General features: G+C 51.7%; 2 protein-coding genes and 1 long non-coding RNA gene across 7 annotated transcripts in view; 1 reads left to right on the top strand and 2 right to left on the bottom strand.

Annotated features, from left to right (window-relative positions):
- Positions 1-2: 2 nt before the first annotated feature.
- On the bottom strand, positions 3-4,103 carry HRC (histidine rich calcium binding protein). The gene is made up of 6 exons (XM_070450544.1): positions 1,969-4,103; positions 1,823-1,893; positions 1,203-1,271; positions 920-974; positions 423-459; positions 3-240 (listed from the first exon to the last, which is right to left on the bottom strand). The coding sequence occupies exons 1-6, from the start codon at positions 3,881-3,883 to the stop codon at positions 204-206; spliced, it is 2,184 nt and encodes a 727-aa protein (XP_070306645.1). The 5' UTR covers positions 3,884-4,103; the 3' UTR covers positions 3-203.
- Positions 4,104-5,367: 1,264 nt separating this feature from the next.
- TRPM4 (transient receptor potential cation channel subfamily M member 4) overlaps positions 5,368-22,913 on the top strand; it is a 40,560-nt gene continuing 23,014 nt past the window's right edge. For 4 of the 5 annotated variants that reach the window (XR_011482029.1, XM_070450539.1, XM_020885673.2 and 1 more), the window contains exons 1-11: positions 5,368-5,471; positions 5,780-5,847; positions 10,973-11,147; positions 11,617-11,797; positions 11,978-12,141; positions 12,305-12,488; positions 18,151-18,212; positions 18,347-18,538; positions 18,874-18,973; positions 22,086-22,198; positions 22,493-22,825. Coding sequence is in view for 4 of the 5 variants with exons in the window: in XM_070450539.1 (XP_070306640.1) it covers positions 5,448-5,471; positions 5,780-5,847; positions 10,973-11,147; positions 11,617-11,797; positions 11,978-12,141; positions 12,305-12,488; positions 18,151-18,212; positions 18,347-18,538; positions 18,874-18,973; positions 22,086-22,198; positions 22,493-22,825 (1,596 nt within the window). In the remaining variant the exon portion in view is untranslated. The remainder of the gene's footprint in view (positions 5,472-5,779; positions 5,848-10,972; positions 11,148-11,616; positions 11,798-11,977; positions 12,142-12,304; positions 12,489-18,150; positions 18,213-18,346; positions 18,539-18,873; positions 18,974-22,085; positions 22,199-22,492; positions 22,826-22,913) is intronic. The other variant, XM_070450541.1, reaches the window with a different exon arrangement.
- LOC110132357 (uncharacterized) lies at positions 5,842-22,501 on the bottom strand. The gene is made up of 4 exons (XR_002312442.2): positions 22,115-22,501; positions 12,461-12,647; positions 10,192-10,245; positions 5,842-8,459 (listed from the first exon to the last, which is right to left on the bottom strand). It is a non-coding gene; the product is annotated as an uncharacterized lncRNA (long non-coding RNA).

The raw sequence follows: 22,913 nt of genomic DNA, 5'->3' as shown, positions 1-22,913 counted from the left end.
GCTCCCGTGTTGACTGATTTATTTATCAGGACCTAGCAAACCAAACACCTCGAGGAGTTCAGGCCCCTTCTCCCTCAAACCCACGACCCCACGCCTGACAGTGAGGTCTCCGGGAGCACGTTTATTCAGAGAAATAAATATGGCTCGTGGAAAGGGGTCGGAGGGCCAGGGAGGTATGTCTGCGCCGCAGCCGCGAGGCTGGGTCAGGGTTCCGGAGTTTCCAGCATGTCGGCCAGGGCTCTGGAGAGAAGGACGCAGAGATTGGACAGTCGAAGTGTCCCTAGCTCACCCCATGGCGCTTAGAGGTCCTTAACCTGCCCGTTTCACCAAGGGGGAAACAGAATCCCAGGGTTGTCCAGTAATTCATAGCGGGACAGCACCTTTCTAAAGGAGCCCTCAAACTTTCCCTTCCATATACTTACTGGTACAGGGACGAGGAGAAATAGTCGACGTAGCTTCCTGTGGGAGAGAAGAGGCTTGAGGGGTACACCACGGGTGAATTTGGGGGTCACTTTCCCCTCAGTCCAGGATCAGGACTAGCTCCGCCCGCCTTTCTGGGTTCCTTCTCCCAAATGAATTCCTTCTTCTGGGACACCTCTGAAGGGCCCACTCCTTCCCTCGGCTCTGGGTGTTTCAGGAGCCCCGTTCTTGCTTTGGCCGCACCCTCTCGGCTCTAGGCTCGCCCCTCAATCCTCTAGGCAATCCTAACCCCTCTAGCTTTGGCTTCTTTCCCCAACCTTCCTTCTGTGCGGGCCCCACCCCTCGGTGCCCCTCCCATTCCTATCAAAGATGCCCCGCCTCGGCCACGCCTCCCCACATAGCCACGCCCACAGCCTTCCGGTCCCCTCCTCGGGTTGGCTCCGCCCCCACAGGCCCCGCCCCTTCACCCGGTTTCCTCCTGGGCCCGGCCCATGCTCACCGGGAGAGCAGAGAGTTTCGCAGACCAGCGGGCAGAGGTAGCAGAACTGACAGTGCTGGGGGCGAGGATAGGGAGAGAGAGGTAGGAGATGGTCAGGGGCGGAGGAGACTAGCTAGGTGGAGGTTAAGGTCAGAGGTGGGTTCGGGTTTGGAGTCAAGGCTACATCAAGAGTAAGGGGTTAGGTCAGGTTGAGGGCAGAGGCCAGGATTCGGGGCCGGGGGTGCTCAGCTGGTCCCGGGCCATCCTGAACCTGGGGCATCCTTGAGTCTGGGAGAACGCTCACCTGGCACTGGTCGCAATGCTCTCCCATGTTCTCCTCGTCACAGTGGCAGTTTTCACATTCAGTGCATCGCTGGGGGCCAGAGGAGCCAGGTGAGACGGAAATGTTTGGGAGCCGTCCACCAGTGCTCCACCCAGCCCGCCGGACGTTTCCCCAACGTCTCGGCCTCCTCACCTCCAACACTGAGCTCAGTCATCTTCCCCCAACCGGCTTGCCACCCTCTGGTTGCCCTATTGCAAGGTGCTGCAACATCACCTCGTTACCGTGGGCTGGACGTTCGGGTGGTCTCTTCACCTGCTTCCTCCTTGCTCCCCCCACAGGCGGTCAGTCTCCAGTCCTGTCCCCACCCCCCCCACCCCAGGCTCTGCCTTGCACCCTCCTCCCTGTCCCCGGGTCTGCAAGTGCAGCTCAGGCCTCACCCTCCCACTCTTGGACCACTGTCCCAGCCTCCTCCCCAGCCTCCTGGCCTCCAGTCTGCCCCCCCACCCCGGTGGCCCCAGAAGTGTCTTTGTTCACTCAGAACTGTCCCTGATTCTCCTTTGTCACGACCCTCCCAAGGCACACCAGAGCCCTGGACAAAGTCTAGGAACAGCTTGGTGGGTGCATCTGGCTTGCGGACATACATTGCAGAAGGAGCAGTAGGCACACAGGGACCCTGGCTGGTAGTTCCCATACTCCTGGGCATCCTGCTGGCCTGTGGGGACAAGACGGCAGCAATGACGCAGGCTGACTCCGCCCCTCCCCACCCCCAGCCAGTCAGATCACTTACCCGTGTCCTCGCCACTCTCCTCCTCACTGGAGGCCCCTCCAGACGCCTCCTTCCTGGTCAGCGGGTTGGGGATGATGGTGAAGGGGAGTTCATCTTCTCCTAGCCCCGCCTCCTCCTCATCTTCCTCCTGGCGGTCTTGGTTCAGCGGGACCCAAACCTCAGCTCTCTCTTCTCTCTCTTCCTCCTCCTCCTCTTCCTCCTCCTCCTGGCTCAGGCTGAGGCCATGCCCTTCCTCCTCGTCTTCCTCATCCTCCTGGTCATCCAGGCTGCCATGCGGGGTGCCTTCTCCTCCCTCCTCTGAACCTTCGTCAGCTTCTTCATGGGAGCTGTGATCCTCTTCCTTCTCTTCCTCATCCTCCTCAGACTCGCTCTCCCTTAAGTGGCTTCTATCCTTCACCCCCATGTGTTCTGGGGACCGGTGGCTAATCTCTTCGTTAATGGACCCTCTGTGGCCGGTCCCCTCATCTCTGTGGTCTTGCTGCCTATGGCTGGGAGCCTGGTGGCCAAGCCTGGCAGAGATGTCCTCATCTTCCTCCTTGGGGACTCCATGGTGGTCACGGCCAGGGACTGCTTTTTTATAATCTTCTGGGAAGTCCTCCCCCTTAGCACTCTTGTGGCCTTGGGGTTGGTGGCTTGCAACAGGGTGGCTGAACTTGACTGTGATCTCCTCCTCCTCCTCCTCCTCATCTCCAAGGCCATGGTGGGTATGTCTGGGAGCCTGGTGCCAGTGTTCAGTGGACACATCCTCATCCTCGTCTTCCTTGTCACCACCGTGATGGTGATGATGTTCCTCTGAGACAGCTTCATCCTCCTCCTTCCCATGATCTCGGTGCCTGTGAACTTGATGTCTGTGCTCAGTGGAGACAATATCATTGTCATCTTCTTCATCATCATCTTCTTCTTCTTCGTAGCCCCCATATCTGTGGCTGGGGCCATGGTGGTGATGTTCCTCTGAGTCATCTTCATCCTCCTCCTCCCCGTGATCTCGGTGCCTGTGGACTTGATGTCTGTGCTCAGTGGAGACAATATCATCGTCGTCTTCATCATCATCATCTTCTTCTTTGTGGCCCTGGTGTCTGTGGCTGGGGCTGTGATGGTGGGGATGTTCCTCTGAGAGAGCCTCCTCCTGCTCCTCCCCATGATCTCGGTGCCTGTGGACTTGATGTCTGCGCTCGGCGGAGACAACATCGCCGCCGTCATCATCATCTTCTTCGTGGCCCCCGTGTCTGTGGCTGGGGCCATGGTCGTGGTCATGTTCCTCTGAGTCGTCTTCATCCTCCTCCTTCCCATGGTCCTGGTGTCTGTGGACCTGGTGTCCATACTCAGTGGGGACATTCTCCTCTTCCTCGTCTTCATCTTCCTCTTCTCTGTGGCCTCGGTGGACATGCCTGACGATGTGATGATGGTGATGCTCACTGGACACAACTTCCTCCTCCTCGTCGTCTTGATGGCTCTGGCTCCCGTGGCTGGGAAAGTGGTCCCCGCGCTCAGCTGAATCATCCGCGTCTTCATTTCCGTGGTGTCTGTGTCCGCGGGCCTGCTGAGCATGCTCGGGGTATTCCTCCTCGTCAGAGACGTTCTCGTCTCCCACCTCGTGGCCTTGGTACCTATGGCCTTGGGACTCTCTGAAGACATCTTCGTCCTCTTCTCCGTGGTCTCCGTGGCCCCAGAGATGATGCCCGCTCTCTGCGGAAACATCCCTGTTCTCATCTCCATGGCCTCCGTGGCTGTGCGTCGGGTGGTCAGGCTTGCCCGACACGTCCTCTGAGGGCCCGGGAACTCCTGCATGGTCGTCCCAGTTGCTGGGGCCGGGCCCAGCCCCTCTCAGCTGCTGGGTCACGGCGGGGGGGAGGAGCAGGCTGGCCACTGCGGCCCAGAGGACAGAAGTGTGCAGCCATGGCCCGCAGGGGCCCATGGGGACGGGCCGCAGAGCTGCTCCCAGGGCTGGCTCCCACTGCGGCTGTGGCTGCGAGGATGGATGTTGGGCTCCTTGTCCCTTTGGGGCTCCTTCCCTTTCTGACTCCCTGTGTCGTTCCTTTGCTGTGTCCCTCCCCGTCTCTGCCCTCTGGTCCTCACAGTCAGCCTCTGGACACCCCTCTGAGGCTGTCTTCAGAGTCCTCTGACCCCCCTCGCTGGTCCTCCCTCCCACTTCCCAGCCAATAGGGTCTCTCCCCTCCCCTCTCTGTGGCTAAATTTACTCTGGGCCCTGAGTTATTCTGGGTCAGTCCCCTCCTGCCCCTCCCCTCCTGCGCCTCCTCCTCTCAGCTGGGAAGGGGGTGGGATGAAGGGGTCTCTCTTTGGCCAGGAGAGAGGAGTCAAGGGTCTCTGACTTTGCGCTGCCAAAGCGTTCATGTTTGGTAGCTGCCAAGACAATGGCTAGATTTTTAGTCGGCCAGTGTGGGGGAGCCTGGACCCCGGGGGAGGGGAGCAGGAGGGATGTATGTGAAGGGAGAGACCCCTGCCAAGGAAGGACTGGGGGGTTAGATTCCCAGGAGTTTCTTGCCAGAATGGGCTACTCTGCTGAGATGGTGGATGCCAGCATGGAGGCCCTGGTGAGGGGTGAGAGGAATCCTGCTGCAGCACACATACCCGTGACCTCCCGTCCCTGGGACTCAGATCCGGGGGCAGGGGATGGGGCCAGGCCAGGGCTATAAATGTGGTACGGGGAGGGGGGCGGGGGGCTCAGGTTACCCAGGCGGCCACAGCTGTCCCTGTCAGAGAGCTGGCAGGGGACACGTGGCCCTGCCCGTCCGCCTACCCACACCTCCCACTGCTCATCCCAGCACTGCTGCTCCAGCTCTTTGGGGTCCCATCCTTCTTCACGGGTCTTCCTCTCTCCACCGTTGTTTCTTCACCTGCTCTCTCAGGATCCCTGTCCCCCATCCTGAGGGTTCTGTCCCCTTCTGCTCACTCTTGAGTGTGTCTGCATGCCCCCACCCTATCCAAGCCTTTCTCACTGTCTCTGTGGGTCATGTAGCCCGCCACCCATCCAATTCTCTGCCCCCACCTAAGTCTTTGTGTCCCCCCAACACTTTGTCAGTGTTGTCAGTGGACCCTCTGCCTCGTCGCTGCCATTTCCTCTCTGGGTCTCCATCCTCCCTCTCTCTGGGCCCCGTCCCCCTCTCCCTGGGTCCCCGTCCCCCTCTCTCGGGTCCCCGCCCCCTCCTTTGGGTCCCCGTCCCCCTCTCTCTGGGTCCCCGTCCCCCTCTCTCTGGGTCCCCGTCCCCCTCTCTCTGGTCCCCGTCCCCTCCTCTGGGTCCCCGTCCCCCTCTCTCTGGTCCCTGACCCCTTTTCCCGAGTTCTGTTCCATCCTCGGCCCCGCCTCCCGCTCTACGCATCTCCTTTGCTCCCCGCCCCACAGACCTGGTCCCGCCCCGGGCTGGGCGGGGAGGCGGCGGATCCGGTCGGTCCCGGGCACTTCTGGAGCTCCGGGTTGGTGGAGGGGTTGCTTGCTGTCAGGTCGCTGTGGCCGCAGCAGCATGGTGGGTGCGGAGAAGGAGCAGGTACAGCGCCGGACCCGGGTCTGAGGAACTGGGAGCCTGGGCCAGGCCTCCTGGCTCGCAGGGAGGAGGGCGCTTGAGACCTAGATTCTCGGGCCAGACAAAGGAGGGGGGTTGCTGGAGGCCGGGACCCCTGGGTCCCTGGGGACGGATAGAAGGGGGGAGGCCGGGGGTGGGGTCGAGTCTCCGGAGTCCGGGAGACGATGACGCTGGGGTCCTGGACTCCCGGATCTCCCGCTAGGGCGCGGGCGGGTCACTCCGTGTCCGCGGGACTGAGCTGGATCCCCTCACCCCTTGTTCCTGACCCCCAGAGCTGGATTCCCAAGATCTTCAAGAAGAAGACGTGCACGACTTTCGTCGCTGACCCCACAGATTCGGGGTGAGGAGCTCGCCCAGGGGACAGACCCTGGAGCGCCCCGGCCCGCACACTGCAGACCCCGCCCTTCAGTCCTTTCAGTCCCGGGTCCTGTCACCGCGGACACTCCCAAGGGCGTGCCCCGGTGGCTCTGTATCTTGGGGAGGCCTTGGGTCAGTCTGCAAACACTTGCAGTGTTAAAGCCCCAGGGCAGGCTTCTGTTTCTTTCCTTCCCGGTATCCCTTCTGGGTGTCTGCCTCCTGGTGTCAGTTTCTCTCGTCTTTCTTCCTTGGCTGTCCCTGTCTCATTCATTCATCCCTTCCTTCATTCCTCCAAGAAACTCTCACTCAGCACTTCCAAGGGGGAGCACTGTGTTCAAGAGTACAGGCCCTGGCCAGGGTTCACATTCCAACTGAGACACAAATTTCAACTGAGGCGCTAGGTGGCTTCCGGCAAATCATTTTACTTTTCTGGGCATTGTACTCATCTATCCTCTGGGCATAAAAGCAGGCTCTATTTCCTGAAGCTATTGTGAGAGTTAAACAAGTTAATGCTTGCAGTATTTCTGAAACAGCACCCAGTGCTTAATAAGCCCTGGCAAATATGTCTGACTCCCACCGGAAGGTCGTAGTTTCTAACTAGCGTGCGTAGACCCTGTGCTTGGGCGGGGTGACCGAGGGTGCAGAGTGGCCGCTCTTAGGAGCTCCCGGTCTTCAGTGATGGTCTCTCAAGGGGGCTCTGGCTTTCTGGTGTCCTTAAGACCACCCTTGGGGTATGGGAAATGTCAGTGTTCCTAATTTAGTGTGTGTTCTGTTATGACTATATCAGTGCAGGATGGCTTGAATGATGTGTAAATATAAATACTATTTGGGGGTGAGTGCTCAGAAACTTTTACTGACGGGAAGGGTGGTCAAGGAAGTTTAGAAACCTCTGGTCTGGTGGGAGGAAGATGATTCTAAGGCAAGGAAGCGAGAGCTGCACGGGACACACCGCTGGTCCCTGGGGGAGCATCTGGTTAAGGCTGGGAGGGGACACAGGAAGACGGCCCAGTGAGGGGACATTTGAAGGTGACAGAGTTGGAGTTTGACAGCTGAAGGTGGGCTGGATTCCAGGAGTGGGAGCAGCAAGTATAAATCTCCCCGTGTTGACATTGTGCGTCGAAGAGAGGGCAGAGTTCAGGATGCCAGGGCCATCGGAGAGAGGAGACCAAGGAAGAGGGTGGGACCAGAAGTCACAGGGCCTCAAATGCCACCCTGAGGGGTTGGGGACTGGGTCTGGGTGTCCCAGGGAGCCCTGGGAGGGGCAGGGTCAGCTCTGGGTGTGGAACTCCCTGGGGGCCACGTGAGGATGACTGGGAGTTTGGGAAGCTGGCGAAAAGGCTGGGCAAGGGTCAAGTAGGAGGAGAAGAGGCCTGAGGCGGGCCGGGGCTGTGGGACGCAGAGAGGAGGGGTCAGGGCAAAGATTCACGGGGCAGGAGCTTGGGGGCCGATGGATTTGTGGAATGAGGGGCAAGCAGAGGATGGGCCCAGACATCTGGTCTGGGGCTTGGGAGCCCCAGAGATGGGAACCCAGGAGCAGGAGTAGGTCTGGGAAAAGATACCAAGCTCAGAGTGGGGCTTCATGAGTGGAAGGGACCTGGGGGAACCAAAGGCATGGCAGACCTGGGTCAGGGACTCAGGACAGCTCTGCGACTTCCATCTTAGATTTGAGAAGTCCCAGCTGTAGATGCTAAGGGCGCTGTGGGAGTAGGGTGGGGGTGGGAAGAAAGCGTAAAATCAGAGGCTGTTGCAAATGGGTAATTCTGTGGCCCACCCCTCCACCTCCCACCCACTGCCATGGAAGAGGGCTCCTTAAAAACTTGTCTCTGAAAGCTTCAAGACAGACATGCTCCCTCAAGTCAGGACAGTGTCCAGCACACCCACTTATAATCTTCCACCTGATGCTTCTTTCTCTTCCCTGCCTGGCCCTCGGGAACACTGAGCTTGAGGCCCATGTCGGGCAAGGGTTAAGTGGGAGGAGAAGAGGCCTGAGGCGGGCCGGGGCTGTGGGACGCAGAGAGGAGGGGTCAGGGCAAAGATTCACGGGGCAGGAGCTTGGGGGCTGATGGATTTGTGGAGTGAGGGGCAAGGGGAGGATGGGCCCAGATGTCTGGTCTGGGGCTTGGGAGCCCCGGAGATGGGAACCCAGGAGCAAGAGTAGGTTTGGGAAAAGGCATCAAGCTCAGAGTGGGGCTTCACGAGTGGAAGGGACCTGGGGGAACCAAAGGCATGGCAGACCTGGGTCAGGGACTCAGGACAGGTCTGTGACTCCCATCCTAGATCTGAGAAGTCCTAGATGTAGATGGTCGGGGAAGGCAATGGCACCCCACTCCAGTACTCTTGCCTGGAAAATCCCATGGACGGAGGAGCCTGGTAGGCTGCAGTCCATGGGGTCTCTAAGAGTCGGACACGACTGAGCGACTTCCCTTTCACTTTTCACTTTCATGCTTTGGAGAAGGAAATGGCGACCCACTCCAGTGTTCTTGCCTGGAGGATCCCAGGGACGGGGGAGTCTGGTGGGCTTCCGTCTATGGGGTCTCACAGAGTCGGACACAACTGAAGCGACTTAGCAGCAGCAGCTGTAGATGGTAATGGACACTGTGGAAGTAGGATGGGGGTGGGAAGAAAGCGTAAAATTGGAGGATGTTGCAAATGGTTAATCTGCGGCCCATCTCTCCACCCCTCCACCTCCCACCCACTGCCATGGAAGAGAGTTTCTTAAAAACTTGTCTCTGAAAGCTTCAAGACAGACATGCTACCTCAAGTCAGGACAGTATTCAGCACACCCACTTATAATCTTCCACCTGATGCTTCTTTCTCTTCTCTGCCTGGCCCTTGGGGACGCTGAGCTTGAGGCCCATGTTGGGAAGGCACGTGGCCCTGGCTCTGGGAAACACCTGGACTCAGGGGAGGCACAGAGGAAGGGAAAGCTGCAGATGAGGCTGGACAGGGCAGTCAGGGGAATGGGTGTGCTCTGCCAAGGAAAAGGTTTTCTAGAATCAGAGCCTTTTAGCCATGACTGGTGCTGTTTCATCAGTCAGATGAGACCTGAATAGTAACCATTGTATTTGGGGACGTGCAGGTAACTGCTGATTTTATCGCGGACAATTTCGGTTTCAGTGACCACGCAGAGAAAGGGGTGGGTAGGAGATGAGACAGGCATACGGGGTGTCCTGGTCCACCAGAGTTTTCTGCAATGATGAAAATGTTCTATAGTCACATCCAATATGGCACCCACTGGCCATACATGTGTGGCTCCTGATTACCTGAAATGTGACCAGAGCAACTGTGGAACTGAATTTTTAATTGTATTTAATTTTATTTGACTACAAGGAGCACTGATTAGAGGCTATTGTACTGGATAGTTCAGGTTCTGGAACATTCCTTGAAGCAATTTTGCCAGGAAGGGCTCAAGGGAAGTAGATGGACAGGAACGAGTGATGGGGGGCCCAGGGACGGGGTTGAGATGGGTGAAAGGATCAGGTGGGTAAACTGAGGCATGCCAGGACCTTGAACGTTGACTCAGAAAGGAGGAGGGATATGTCCTGTAGTTCTCACTCTGCCAGGAGCTGGTATATTCAGTGTGGTTGCTTGATTCTTTTTATTGTCTTTGCGTGTGTGCGCGTGTGCTAAGTTGCTTCAATCGTGTCTGACTCTTTGCAGCCCTGTGAACTGTAGCCCGCTAGGTTCCTCTGTCCATGGGATTCTCCAGGCAAGTATACTAGAGCAGGTTGCCATGCTCTCTCCTTCAGGGGATCTTCCCGACCCAGAGATTGAACCCTAGTCTCAACTTTTGTCTCCTGCCTTGGCTAGCAAGTTCTTTACCACTAGCGCCACCTGGGAAGCCCCTATTGTCTTTACAACTTTTGCTAAATCCATGGACCACTTGTGCTATTCCTTTTAGAAAATTAGTCTAAGTTGTAGCTTACTCTGTTTATACTCCAGTATTCCTGCCTGGAGAATTCCGTAGACAGAGAAGCCTGGCTACAGTCCCTGGGGTAGCAAAGGGCCGGACACGACTGAGCGACAATCACTCACTCACTGTTTACATAAATGCCAGTCTCCCCTGATATCTGAATCCCTTCTGGCATCAAGGACCAAAGGAGTTTTGGTCCAAAACAAATCCCTCATCTCTCAACCCTCGGTGTTTGCTCTTTTAAAACTCGGGTGCCAATCCCATTAAGTCACTATGGATAATTGTATATTTATTTAGGGGGAAAATGACTCATATATGATCACCATAAATGGAAAAATCCATTCCATTTGCCACAAAGAGAAAGAAACAAGCCATAAAAGACAATTACAATAAAAACTAAGCTGAAGTATTTACCTTCTAAATGGATGCTGTTGCCAGCCTTTTCCTAAGCCCGAGGCCAACTTTTCTCTGTTATAAAAAAAGTAATACAGAGTTAGGCATGACAAGTATTCTAGCACTCAGCTGAGCCTCTCTTCTTGACAGTAATCAGGAGAGCTCAAAAAGAAATGACTTTCTCACTGTGCTATTCAAGGTTATTTAAAGCTCTGTGTGGAGTTCACGGAGACTGGATCTGGTATGCAGCCCCCAATGGAGGAAATGTTGTTATTCCACTGGCTCCTCACAGCTCTCTGAAGTAGGCTGTGCTATTATTGTCTTTTCATTTGAGGGGGAAATTGAGGCTCAGAGAGGTGAAGCTACTTGCTCAAAGTCACACAGCTGCCTTGGCCTCTAGAACGCGCATGCTCTCTGAATCACTCTCTTGATTTCCCTTTTCATGTGAATATCATCTATCTGGACTGGGAGCAGCAAGGCCACCCCGATGACCGGTCCCCCTGCACTTTCTCACTTCAGGCCCTGAAGGCAACAGTGAGGATGGGGCCCTGTACACAGACCTCCCTGTCCAGGCTTGCTTAGCCACTGTGGCTTCCTGCTGATGGGCGAGGTGACTGTGGCTGTTCTGCCCCAATCTCTCCCTCAGACTGGTCAGAATCAAGGAGGGGCAGTGCCAGGGTCAGCATGGACTGTGAGCACCTCTGGGGGGGACACACAAAAGTAGGGACATTTCTGCAGGATGCTTGGGGTTGGTCGGACACTCCTGGGGTTCATCCTCTTCCTTCCTCCTCCCCCCACCCAGGGGGACTTTGTGCCAGTGTGGGCATCCCCGGGGCGCCCACCCCTCCGTGGCTGTGGAGGATGCATTCGGGGCAGCCGTGGTGACCGTATGGGACAGTGACTTGCACACCACGGAGAAGCCCACAGATGCCTTCGGGGACCTGGACTTCCTGGGCGCCGGCCGCAAGATCAGCAATGTGAGGCCAGCATGTCTGGGCAAAGCTGGTGGGACTGCATGCCTCAGCGTCCCAGCTGAACACTGCGTCTCCCCACTTGCCTATCCTTGTCTTCACCTCTTCCGGGTCTCTGTCCCCTCCACCCCCTCTGTCTTTTGTAAGTCTGTCCTCCTCTCTCTGGGTCTCTGTCCCAATCTCTGGGTCTCTGCCCCACCTCGTGGGGTCTCTGTCCCCCCTCTCTGGGTCTCTGTCCCAATCTCTGGGTCTCTGTCCCCCCTCATGGGGTCTCTGTCCCCCCTCTCTGGGTCTCTGTCCCCCCTCTTGGGGTCTCTGTCCCCCCTCTCTGGGTCTCTGTCCCCCTTTCAGGGTCTCTGTCCCCCTCTCAGGGTCTCTGTCCTCCTCTCTCTGGGTCTCTGTCCCCCCATCTCTGTGTCCTCTCTCTGCATCTCTGTCCCCTCTCCCCGTGTCCCTTCCTCTCGTGTGTCTACAGTTCCTCCGGCTCTCGGACCGCACGGACCCAGCTACAGTTTACACCCTGGTCACTAAAGTGTGGGGCTTCCGGGCCCCGAACCTGGTGGTGTCAGTTCTGGGGGGGTCGGGGGGCCCCACCCTCCAGACCTGGCTGCAGGACCTGCTGCGACGCGGGCTGGTGCGGGCTGCCCAGAGCACAGGTGACTGAGGTGGGGGGGCTGTGCCTCCTGGCCCCCCATCTCCCCCCACTTCCCTGGAATCCCTGTCTTCTCCCCTGCCGTCTCTGTGTGGCTTTTGTCTCGCTCTCCGGTCTCTCTCTGTGTCTCTGCAGCAGCCTGCGTTGTCTCTGGACCTCACCACTACTCTGTGTCCCTGTGTAGGGGCCTGGATTGTCACTGGGGGGTTGCACAAAGGCATCGGGCGGCACGTCGGCGCGGCCGTGCGGGACCACCAGACGGCCAGCACTGGGGGCAGCAAGGTGGTGGCCATGGGCGTGGCCCCCTGGGGCGTGGTGCGGAACAGATGCACTCTCACCAACCCCAAGGTGGGATCTGGGGTCTTGGAAGAGGGGGGCGCTGGGGGCCTGGAGTCCCGGGTCTGAGTGGGGAGGGGGCTGGGGCTTAGGGCTAGGGGAGGGGTGAGCGCCTAGTGTCTGTCCCCTTGGCCCTGATGGAAAGACCCCCTGGTCTGGCCACTTGTTCCCCCAGGGCTCGTTCCCCGCAAGGTACCGGTGGCGCGGAGACCCGGAGGATGGGGTCCAGTTCCCTCTCGACTACAACTACTCAGCCTTCTTCCTGGTGGACGACGGCACACACGGCCGCCTGGGCGGCGAGAACCGCTTCCGCCTGGGCTTCGAGTCCTACCTGGCCCAACAGAAGACAGGCGTGGGAGGTGAGTGCCTTCCTCCACTGAGGATTCACTTCCCGGGGTTCAGGATCACAGCGGTCCCCTCTGGTTGGAATTTGGGGACTGCAGCCAGGGGGAGTTTCTTATGGTCAAGGGCCTTCCCCCATCACTTGCCGTGTTTAAAAAAGTCCTTTATCTTGAAATCTACAATACACAAAGGTGGACAGCTTGATAAGTTTTTAACAAACTGAACCCACTTAGGCAACTAGGACCCAGATCAAGAAACAGAATACCAGCCCTCAGAAGCCTTCTCCTAACCACACCCAAAGGCCACCTCATCGTGTCTGTCGCAGTGTCAAGTAGTTCTGAACCTGTTTCTTATGACTAGAATCACAGCATCCTCATGTCTTAAATTCTGGCTTCTCATAGTCAATGTTACTTCTGTGAGATTCATCCATATCATTGCATGAATTGTAGTTTGTGATTAACCCATGGATCAAAGAAGCTAGGTAATATTTTGAACTGAGTGATGGTTATGTCATGACATACCAACATGTTTGGGGGTGCGGCTAATGCTTGGGCTTCCCTGGTAGCTCAGCTGGTAAAGAATCTGCCTGCAATGCAGGAGACCCAGATTCGATTCCTGGGTTGGGAAGATCCCCTGGATGAGGGCATGGAAATCCACTCCAATATTCTTACCTGGAGAATCCCCATGGACAGAGGAGCCTGGCAGGCTAACAGTCCACGGGGTCACAGAGAGTCGGACACGACTGAGAGACCTAGCACAGCACAGCACAATGCAGTAACTAGGGGGAAATCTGTAGACTTAAATGCGTATATAATAAAGAAAAGGAAAGGAAGATCGAAAATCAATGATTTGTCTCCAGTTAAAAAAAAATCCTAAACAGAAGAGCAAGACAAATCTAGAGGAAGTAGAAGCAATGAAATCATACAGACAAGAGTGTAATCACTAAAACAGGAATAAATATCCAATGTAGAAAATCAACTGAACAGAAAGCTGCTTCTTTATAAACGTTCCTTATATTTTAAAAGGTGTCCACCTAATTCTTGAAATTTAATTAGTTTGGGGGCAATTTTAATCTTATTTCTATCATTTTATTTTTGGTTAATAAGCCATTTTATTTTTCTTCCCACTCATAGAACACACCCTCCCAGAAGAGACAACTCAAAGTTCCTTCCAGCCACTACTCCTTGATCAAAGTCAAAGTATCCAGGGCATAGACACTAGTCTATCGGGCCCAGTGGTTCCAGAGTCTGACTCACACATGCAGAGATTTTTTTATATATATAATTAATTTTTACTGGAATATAGTTGATTTACGATGTTGTGTTACTTCCTGCTGCACACCAAGGTGACTCAGATATCCATGATTTTTTATATTCTGTTCCCATATAGGTCACCACAGAGTGTTGAGTAGAGTTCTCATTAGTTATCTACTTTATACATAGTGGGCTTGATGCATAATGGGCTTTGCTGGTGCCTCAGATGGCAAAGAATCTGCCTGCAACGCAGGAGACCTGGTTCAACCCCTGGATTGGGAAGAGCCCCCTGGAGAGGGAATAGCTCCCTATTCCAGTATTCTTGCCTGGAGAATTCCATGGACAGAGAAGCCTGACGAGCTACAGTCTCTGGGGTCTCAAAGAGTCAGCCGTGCTGAGCGACTGACACTTTCACTTTTTATACCTAGTGTGACATGTCAATCCCAGTCTCCCAGCTTATTCCTCCTGCCCTGCTTTCCCCCTTGGTAACCATAAGTGTGTTTTCCACATCTGTGACTCTGTTTTATAAACAGTTTCATTTGTACCGTTTTTTAAAATTCCACATACAAGCAATTATCATATGGTATTCGTCTTTTTCTGTCTGACGTCACTCAGGATGACAATCTCAAGGTCCATCCATGTTGCTGCAAATGACATTATTTCATCCTTTTTTATGGCTGAGTAATGTTCCATTATATATAATATATTATAATATAATTATATATACACATGCGTCACATCTTATATGCATATACACATATATTTGTACACGTGTGCTGTGCTTAGTCGCTCAGTCGTGTCCGACTCTTTGCAGCCCCATTGACTGCAGCCCGCCAGGCTCCTCTGTCCATGGGGATTCTCCAGGCAAGAACACTGGAGTGGGTTGCCATGCCCTCCTCCAGGGGATTGTCCCAACCCAGGGATCGAACCCTGGTCTCTGGCATTGCAAGTGGAGTCTGCCACTGAGCCACCAGCGAAGCCCATTTATTCATATACACATATATAAACATATACACATCACATCTTCTTTATCAGTTCTCCATCGATAAACACTGAGGATGTTTCCATGTCTTGGCTATTGTAAATAGTGCTCAATGGACATTGGGGAACATCTATCTTTTCGCATCAGGGTTTTCTCCAAATATATGCCCAGGAGTGGGATTGTTGGATCATATGGTAGCTCTATTTTTAGTTTTTTAAGCGACCTCCTTACTGTTCTCCATAGTGGCTACACCAACAGTGTAGGAAGTTTCCCTTAATCTTATTTTTAAAATTATCTTTTTGGGGTGTAAACTGACTTTTTGGGGTGTATAATTCCATGAGTTTAGGCATATGTACAGAGATTCAGGTGGCCATTCCCACAATCAGGACACACCAGTTCTGTTTCCATGAAGGCATTTCTTTGGTACCCAGCCCTTGGCAGTCACTGATCTGTTCACTATCACGCTGGGCCTCTCTCTTCCAGAAGATAAAAAAATGGAATATAATATATGACCTTTTGAAATTGCCTCCTTTCACTCAACATAATATTTTAATATTAATTTAATATTTTAATTAATTAAAAAATCAATATGTGTTTAATATGTGGCAACTTTAATATGTGTTTATTGGAGCTAATCAAACCATGCGAAGGTATGTAAGGAAATTCATATCATTGAGTGAGTTGTAGTTTGTAAATAACCCACAGGTCAAAGATGAAGAAGAAAAAAAACAAAGTTAGAAAATTCCCTTCCCAGCTCCAGCCCCCTCTATTGGGGTAATCAGTGTTATATGGTTTGGGGTTTATCCTTTTATACCTTTCTCTATGTTTATAAAATCCTATGCAGTTATATTTCCACCTCTATGGTCTTTCTTTCTTTTTTATTATACATATACATATCACTTTCTTATAACCATCCTTTTAGGTCTAAACTTCACTATCTTGCATCTCCTTTTAATGGTTGCATGACATTCCTTTATAATGTTTGTTTCATCTGTTATTTAAGTTTTTCTCAGTTGGTGGATACTTAAACTGCTATCAGTGTTTGGCACTACAAACAATGCTGAAAAAATATCTTTGTATAAATGTCCATAATTACATCCCAGTGTTTTATTTTAATTTTTTTAATTAAAAATTTATTTTTCCTGGCTGTGCACCACCACTTGTGGGATCTTAGTTCCCCGACCAGGGAGGCAATGCAGGGCTAATCGCTGGACCTCCAGGGAACTCCCAACATCCAGGTGTTTAAAATTCTATATAGTAGATCTTGAAAGTGAGATTGCTGTGTGTGTACTAATAGTACTAGGTCACTTTCTCAAAATGTGTAGCAGTTTTCATTCACTCTCTCATCAAGAATATGTGAGTTTCCTTTTCCATTCAGTCTTAACCAACTCTGGATATTCTTGCTTTAATTTTTCTCTTTTTTTGCCAACTTGATGGGCAGAAAGTGATGTATCACTTTAAAAATTTTTTAAATTTATTTTATTTTTGGCTGTTGCTGGGTCTTCATTGCTGCACTTGAGCTTTCTCTGGTTGCTGCGAGTGGGGTCTATGCTCCAGTTGCAATGCGTAGGCTTCTCATTGCAGTGGCTTCTCTCGTTGCAAAGCTTGGGCTCTAGAACTCAGGCTCAGTAGCTATGGCACATGGACTTAGTTGCCTGCAGCATGTGGAATCTTCCTAGACCAGGGATTGAACCCGTGTCCCCTGCATTGGCAAGCAGATTCTTAACCACTGGACCACCAGGGAAGTCCTGATTTCGCACTTTTAATCTATCTAACCATTGTTAAAAGATATAAACATATTTTGTTGGCTGATCAGATTTCTATTCAATATGAATTGAATATGAAAAGTCTATTCATATTCTTTGCCCTTTTTGAATTAGATTCTTTTTTTAATCTTTTTATAAGAATTCTTTGTATCCTGTTGATAGGAAAGCTTCAATTGTTAGATGTATTGTAAAATTTTTAAAAGATACTTTAATTCTGATGTCTACTTTCATAAAAATTTGATCATTTTAATGTGGTTAGGTATATTTGTTGTTCCTTTCACAGCCCCTTAGTTTCCCTTGGTTTTTTAGAAAAGTCCATTCCACTCCAATGCTACACAAATATTCTAAGTTTTCTTTTTTAATATCTTATACTTCTATATTTAAACCTTAATCCATCTGGAAATGATTTTTACATATTTTGAGGTAAAGTCTACATTTCTTTCTTCCAAATGGGAAGCTGTATTTTCTTCACGACCATTTAATAAATAAACTATCTTTTCCTAGCTAAATTGAAGTGCCACTTCAGTTATATATCCAGTTCCCTTATACACCAAACTATTTCTGAACCTTTTCCTCTTCTACTTCTCTATGTATTTATTCCTGTACCAAAAATATATTTTGTTTACAGCAGTTTAAAGATGTTTAAATATATATATCAGAGAAAGTTCCTCCTCACTGTCCTCTTTCAACAATTTTTTAACTCTTCAATATTTATTCTTTCATATGAATTTTAAAATTATTTTGTTCCATTAAAAAAGAAAAAAGGGAAAACATTGCCAACCTCCTTCGACTTCCCTCTTTCCCCAAACTGCATTGAATTTATGTTACATTGTGACAGGTTAACATGGTATTTACTTTTCCATTTATTCATACCTTGTCCTTAAATAAGGTTTTATCAATCTTATAAAAACATTATAACTTTCTATACAAATTAATCTCTAGGTATTTTATCATTTTTGTGGAAATGTGGATAAGATACATATTCTTACTAGCTGGAAAAAAAGTTTTTGATTCTTGTGTATTTTTCTTGTATTAATCCACTCAACCAAATTATCTTATTAGTATTTAGTTATTTTGAGTGGAGTCTCTCCAGTTTTCTGGGAATGTAAATCATCTTTTCTTCAAATAAATCTTTGTCTCTTCCAGCTTAAAAAAAATACAAGTTTTCACTCCAGTTATTTCATTTTCTTGCATTATTGCATTAGTTCAAGACACCCAGATAAGTGTGACTAGTAGTAATGTTGTCTCATTCCTTATTTTAATGGGACTAGAGTTAATAGAAAACTTTTATGAGCTTGCTATTGGGCTTTGATAAATATCTTTATTGTATTTGGACAGTCCTTTCTATTCTTTATTTCCTTCATTTTCTGTTTGAACTTTCATCCTCTCCTGGCTCCAGTTCAGTTAATCAGTCACAGGATTGACTCATGCCTCATTCGGGAACCCAGGAGTCCAGGTTCCCAGCCCTGTCCTCCCTTGAGAAGTTGAACACTACTGTCTTCGAGTTCCGGCCCCTCCCAACATCATCAAAGGCATGACACTTTCCATGAGCCTCAGAACTGAGGATTAAGCAGAAGCCAGTGTTTGCCCCAGGGACTCCTGGGAAATGTGATTCTCTGCCATTCCCAGGAGAGGCTGATGGGAGCTGACCAAGTCTTCTGCTCTGTTCTCCCTGCAGGGACTGGCATTGACATCCCTGTCCTCCTTCTCCTGATTGACGGGGATGAGAAGATGTTGAAGGTATAGGACCCCGGGAGGCCTGGGGGCTCTACTCCTGGGTCCCAAGTCCTGGAGGAGAAGAGGGCTGGGAACCTAGGCTCCAGGAAGGGTGGATGCTTTCCTTCCCTAACCTGCCTCCCCCTTTTATTCTATAGCGGATAGAGAACGCCACCCAGGCTCAGCTCCCCTGCCTCTTGGTGGCTGGATCTGGGGGAGCTGCAGACTGCCTGGCAGAGATCCTGGAAGACACTCTGGCTCCAGGGAGTGGAGGGGGCAGGCGACGTGAACCCCTAGATCTGATTAAGCGTTTCTTCCCCAAAGGGGACCCTGAGGTCCTGCAGGCCCAGGTAGGACACTGAGGGACCAACTCTGGAACCTGACATGGGCGAGAGCTGGGGACCTGGATTCCTGGGTCTTGAGATGTGAGGATGCTGATGATTTGGAGTCCTGGATCCAAGGGAAGGGGAATGGGGGCCCAGTCTCCTGGAGATGAGGAAAGCCTGGGAACCTGGACTCTTGGGTCTGAGGGAGAAGAAACCCGGGGGCCTGGACACCCCTAGGTTCTGGGAGTAAAGGGTCCTGGGTACCTAGACTATGGGGTCCTGCAGGGGAATGTTCTCTTTTATCTCTGTGGACAGGACCAGGGAATCGGGTGGGGGTGGCAGAATTTGGCATTCTGCAGGTGGAGAGGATCATGACTCGGAAGGAGCTGCTGACAGTCTATTCAACTGATGATGGCCCTGAGGAATTTGAGACCATCGTTTTAAGGGCCCTTGTCAAGGGTAAGACTTGGAATCCCCCAACCTCTGCTTCTGTCAGCTCAACTTCGGACACCTCTCCTGTCTTTGGCACTTTACCTATCCTCTCTAATCTACGTTGTGCCTCCTTTTATCTCTTTCCTTTTGTCAGTACCTTTTGGGGCTTTTCATTGTGCTATTGGACAGTTTTCCCAAGATACTTTCATTATGTTCCAACATTGCTTTCTTTCTGTTGCATCCATCCACCCATCCTTTCCTCCATCTAGCCAGTCATATATACACTGATCTATCTACCTATTATTCCCTTCATCCTTCCATTCCACCATCTATTCAACCATTCATCCATCTTGCCATTCACCCATCCTTCTACCAATCTGTTCACTCATCTGTTAACAATTCCATCCACTCATCATTCTTCCATCCATTCAGCTTTCATTTACCCATCCATCTTTTCATCCATCCATCCATCTTTCATCTATCCGTCCTTTCATCCATCCATCCTTTCATCCATCTATCCATCCATCCTTTCATCCATCTATCCATTCATCCTTTCATCTATCCATCTTTTCATCCATCCATCCATCCATCCATCTTTTCATCCATCCATCTTATCCATCCATTCTTCCATCTATCCACCCAAGCTCACCCTTTCTACCTTTCCTACATGCCTCCAATATGTTTTTAGCCCTGAGGCATGGTGGCATCAGAGAGGAACCAGAGTGCCATCTCCCTGTGAGGGACTTCTGATATTTCACTAGGGGAATGAATGATGAAAACCAAGATAGGGAGTGCAATGGCCACATGGTAGAGGCTGATGTTGGAGCTCATTATTCATTCAGCCAAGACTATCTTAGGCTTCAGAGATCAAAGCAGTTCCTACCTGGGCTATTGGGACACATCTTAAGTAAAACTCAAGACAAAAACATGGGTGAGGAACTGCTGTCAGAAAGGCGAGAAAAATTCATTTAGGAGGTGGTATTTGAGTTGGGCTTTGAAGAGCCAGTAGAACCTGGAGTTAGTAAGATGGGGTGGTGGGATAAATAAATGCTAAGGTGGATCCCCAGGGCTCTGTGGGGATGTGGGTGAGGAGGGTCATTTTTGGTGTCAGAAGAGTTTTACATGGGAAGCACTCACCTAGATAAAAAGAACTCCCACGAGGCATAGTGTCAATTTTTAATGTGCTCTGAGCCCCAGGTTCCCACCCAATTGCATCTACCATATTCTGCGATGAGGTAGTTATTTTTGACTTTGGAGTCAGATAAAACTAAAATTTGAATACCAGCATGGCCCCCCCTCTCTGCTGTGTGACTTTGAGAAAGAGACCTTCCCTCTCTGAGCTTTAGTTTCTGTCTTTGAGAAAATTGAGATAATACCTGGCAGGAGTGTTTTGAGCCTCAGCAGTGCCTGCCCCAGGGGAAGTCTGATAAATGGGAGCTCTCCTTAATATGATTCCATTTCTTGTGGGGACACATCCTTTAATAAAGGATGGCAATCAGTGAGCAAATGTGATTCATTTCACAGAAGTTAACTCACCAGCCTCCTGGGAGAAAACATAGCCGCTCTCTAAGATGTGGTTTGCGGGGTTGGTGGTGTAAGTCCGTGGCTTGCAGCAGGGCAAGTGATCACACTCTGCTGGGGAAACTGGAGATGGCTGGACAGGCTCAGCATTGGCAGAGTTGAAGGGATGGGGTTTCAGCAGGTGAGGAAGGAATGGGGGAAGGGGACGAATGCTTCTTAGAGTCTAGGAACACCCAGGCCCTGTGTTGAGCAGGTAGCACATGTCATTGCCCCAATCCTCCACCCCTGCCTAGAAGGATCGTCTCCCCAGTTTGCAGACGAAGAAACTGATGCTCAGAGAGGGGGATAGTGACTTGCCCAAGGTCACACGAGGTTGACTGCACACTTTTGGATCAAAGTTTTAAAGACCACTTGTTCTTCCTTGTTCTTTTGAATGGCCTCAGGGTCTCCTGGAGCCCTGCTAATGTTTGGATTTTTTTCCTGCTACGGTCTCCTCCTTCTCACAAATACTCCCAAGTTGCAGGAAGCCAGAGTGACTCACGTTTGCTGTCATATCCTGTGCTTTCCTGCACCCAGGCTTTTGCTTGGGCTGCCCCTGCTGCCTCAGAGATTCTTTTCTCATTTTAGACGCATACTTACAAATCCTACTAGCCTTTCAAAAGCCCTTCCTCATTGTCCACCCTCTAGGAGGCTCCCTTGGATCTCTCCATACCTCTGTGACTGTAGCCTCCTCTGGCCTTGATCACATTCTACACCCACCTCCAAGGGGACTGAACATTGAGGGTGTTTATGTGATTCTGGGACACATTCTGGGATTTCCCTGGAATGAGGTTCCTTCAGGGCAGAGGCTGTATCCAGTTTCTCTCTCCATCTCTCTCACTGCCTGGCCCATTGTTGTTGTTGCTGTTGAGTCGCTAAGTCGTGTCCGACTCTTTGCGACCCCATGGGCTATAGCCCACCAGGCTTCTCCATCCATGGAATTCCCCATATACTGGAGTGGGTAGCCATTCCCTTCTCCAAGGGATCTTCCCGGCCCTGGGATTGAACCCGGGTCTCCTACATCACAGGAGGATTCTTTACAGTCTGAGCTACCAGGGAAGCCCACCTGGCCCATAGCATACCTCAATAAATGTGAGTGAAAAAAAAAAAAAGTGAAGTCAGTCGTGTCTGACTTTGTGACCCCATGGACCGTGGCTACCAGGCTGCTCCATCCATGAGGTTTTCCAGGCAAGAGTACCAGAGTGGATTGCCATTTCCTTCTCCAGGGGATCTTTCCAACTCAGGGATCAAACCTAGGTATCCTGAGTTGCAGGCAGATGCTTTACCCTCTGAGCCACCAGGGAAGCCCCAATAAATGTAAAGTGAATATAAATGATTCCTTTTCCTCTTCTTGGGGCCTCTAAACCACTGGTCTGTGTTCTGTCCCTGAACTGAGTGACTTTATGCTTTTAATAGCCTGGCTTCTTAAAGGCTCCAGACTCTGCCCAACAACACCCACTTTATATGGAGGTTAAATGTCAGGCATCTCAAGAAGAAGCAACACAGATGCTCATCTTGTTCCCAGTCCCCCCGCCCCCCGACCCCGACTTCATGCCCCCTCTCCCTGTCACCCTTTCAGCCTGTGGGAGCTCTGAAGCCTCAGCTTACCTGGACGAGTTGCGTTTGGCTGTGGCTTGGAACCGTGTGGACATTGCCCAGAGTGAACTCTTCCGGGGGGACATCCAATGGCGGGTGAGGGTTGGGGCCGGGAGGTGGGGATCCTGACAAAAGGGATGCATTCTCCCCGCTCGAACTCCTTTGACATCTGGCTCTGTCTTCCATTATGGCCTGTCCAGCCTTCTCTTAATTGTCCATCCGTCTCTGGTTGTCCGTCTGTCCCCATCTTGTTTCCTCTCTCCCCATCCATCCATCTGTCCCTCATTCATGGTTCTGGACTCCCGTCTCCTGTCCTTCACCTCTGACCTCGCCTGGCCTTCTGCCCGCCTCTGTGCTCAACTCCTGCCCCATTCATTCCGCCCCCACCAGTCCTTCCACCTGGAGGCCTCCCTCATGGACGCCCTCCTGAACGACCGACCGGAGTTCGTGCGCTTGCTCATCTCGCATGGCCTCAGCTTGGGCCACTTCCTGACCCCGGTGCGCCTGGCCCAGCTCTACAACGCAGCGCCCCCCAACTCACTTATCCGCAACCTTCTGGACCAAGTGTCACACGGCGCAAGCGCCAAAGCCCCAGCCCTTAAACCCTCTGCGGAGCCACAACTGCCTAAGGTGGGACAGGTGCTGCGGATGCTTCTGGGGAAGACTTGCGCGCCGACGTTCCCCGCCGGGGGCACCCACCGCAGCGACGGCAGCAGAGAGAATGTAAGAAAGGAGGGTGGGAGTAGGGTAGCCCCAAAAGGGCCTGGGGGCGGGGCTCTGCCGGGAGGTGTGATCCGAGAGCGGGATGTGC

The sequence above is a fragment of the Odocoileus virginianus genome, chromosome 20 (genome assembly GCF_023699985.2).
Source record: "Odocoileus virginianus isolate 20LAN1187 ecotype Illinois chromosome 20, Ovbor_1.2, whole genome shotgun sequence".
In the NCBI taxonomy this organism is placed as follows: Eukaryota; Metazoa; Chordata; class Mammalia; order Artiodactyla; family Cervidae; genus Odocoileus; species Odocoileus virginianus.
This window is presented reverse-complemented; position numbering and strand designations above follow the sequence as displayed.

What these genes read in the sequence shown, in the direction of transcription:
- HRC (XM_070450544.1), bottom strand. Translation starts at nt 3,883, where the DNA reads ATGGGCCCCTGCGGGCCATGGCTGCACACTTCTGTCCTCTGGGCCGCA. An exon ending in CCTACTGCTCCTTCTGCAAT is followed by an intron (nt 1,272 to 1,822) that starts GTATGTCCGCAA and finishes TCTGGCCCCCAG; the next exon opens with CGATGCACTGAATGTGAAAA. An exon ending in AGCATTGCGACCAGTGCCAG is followed by an intron (nt 975 to 1,202) that starts GTGAGCGTTCTC and finishes CCTCGCCCCCAG; the next exon opens with CACTGTCAGTTCTGCTACCT.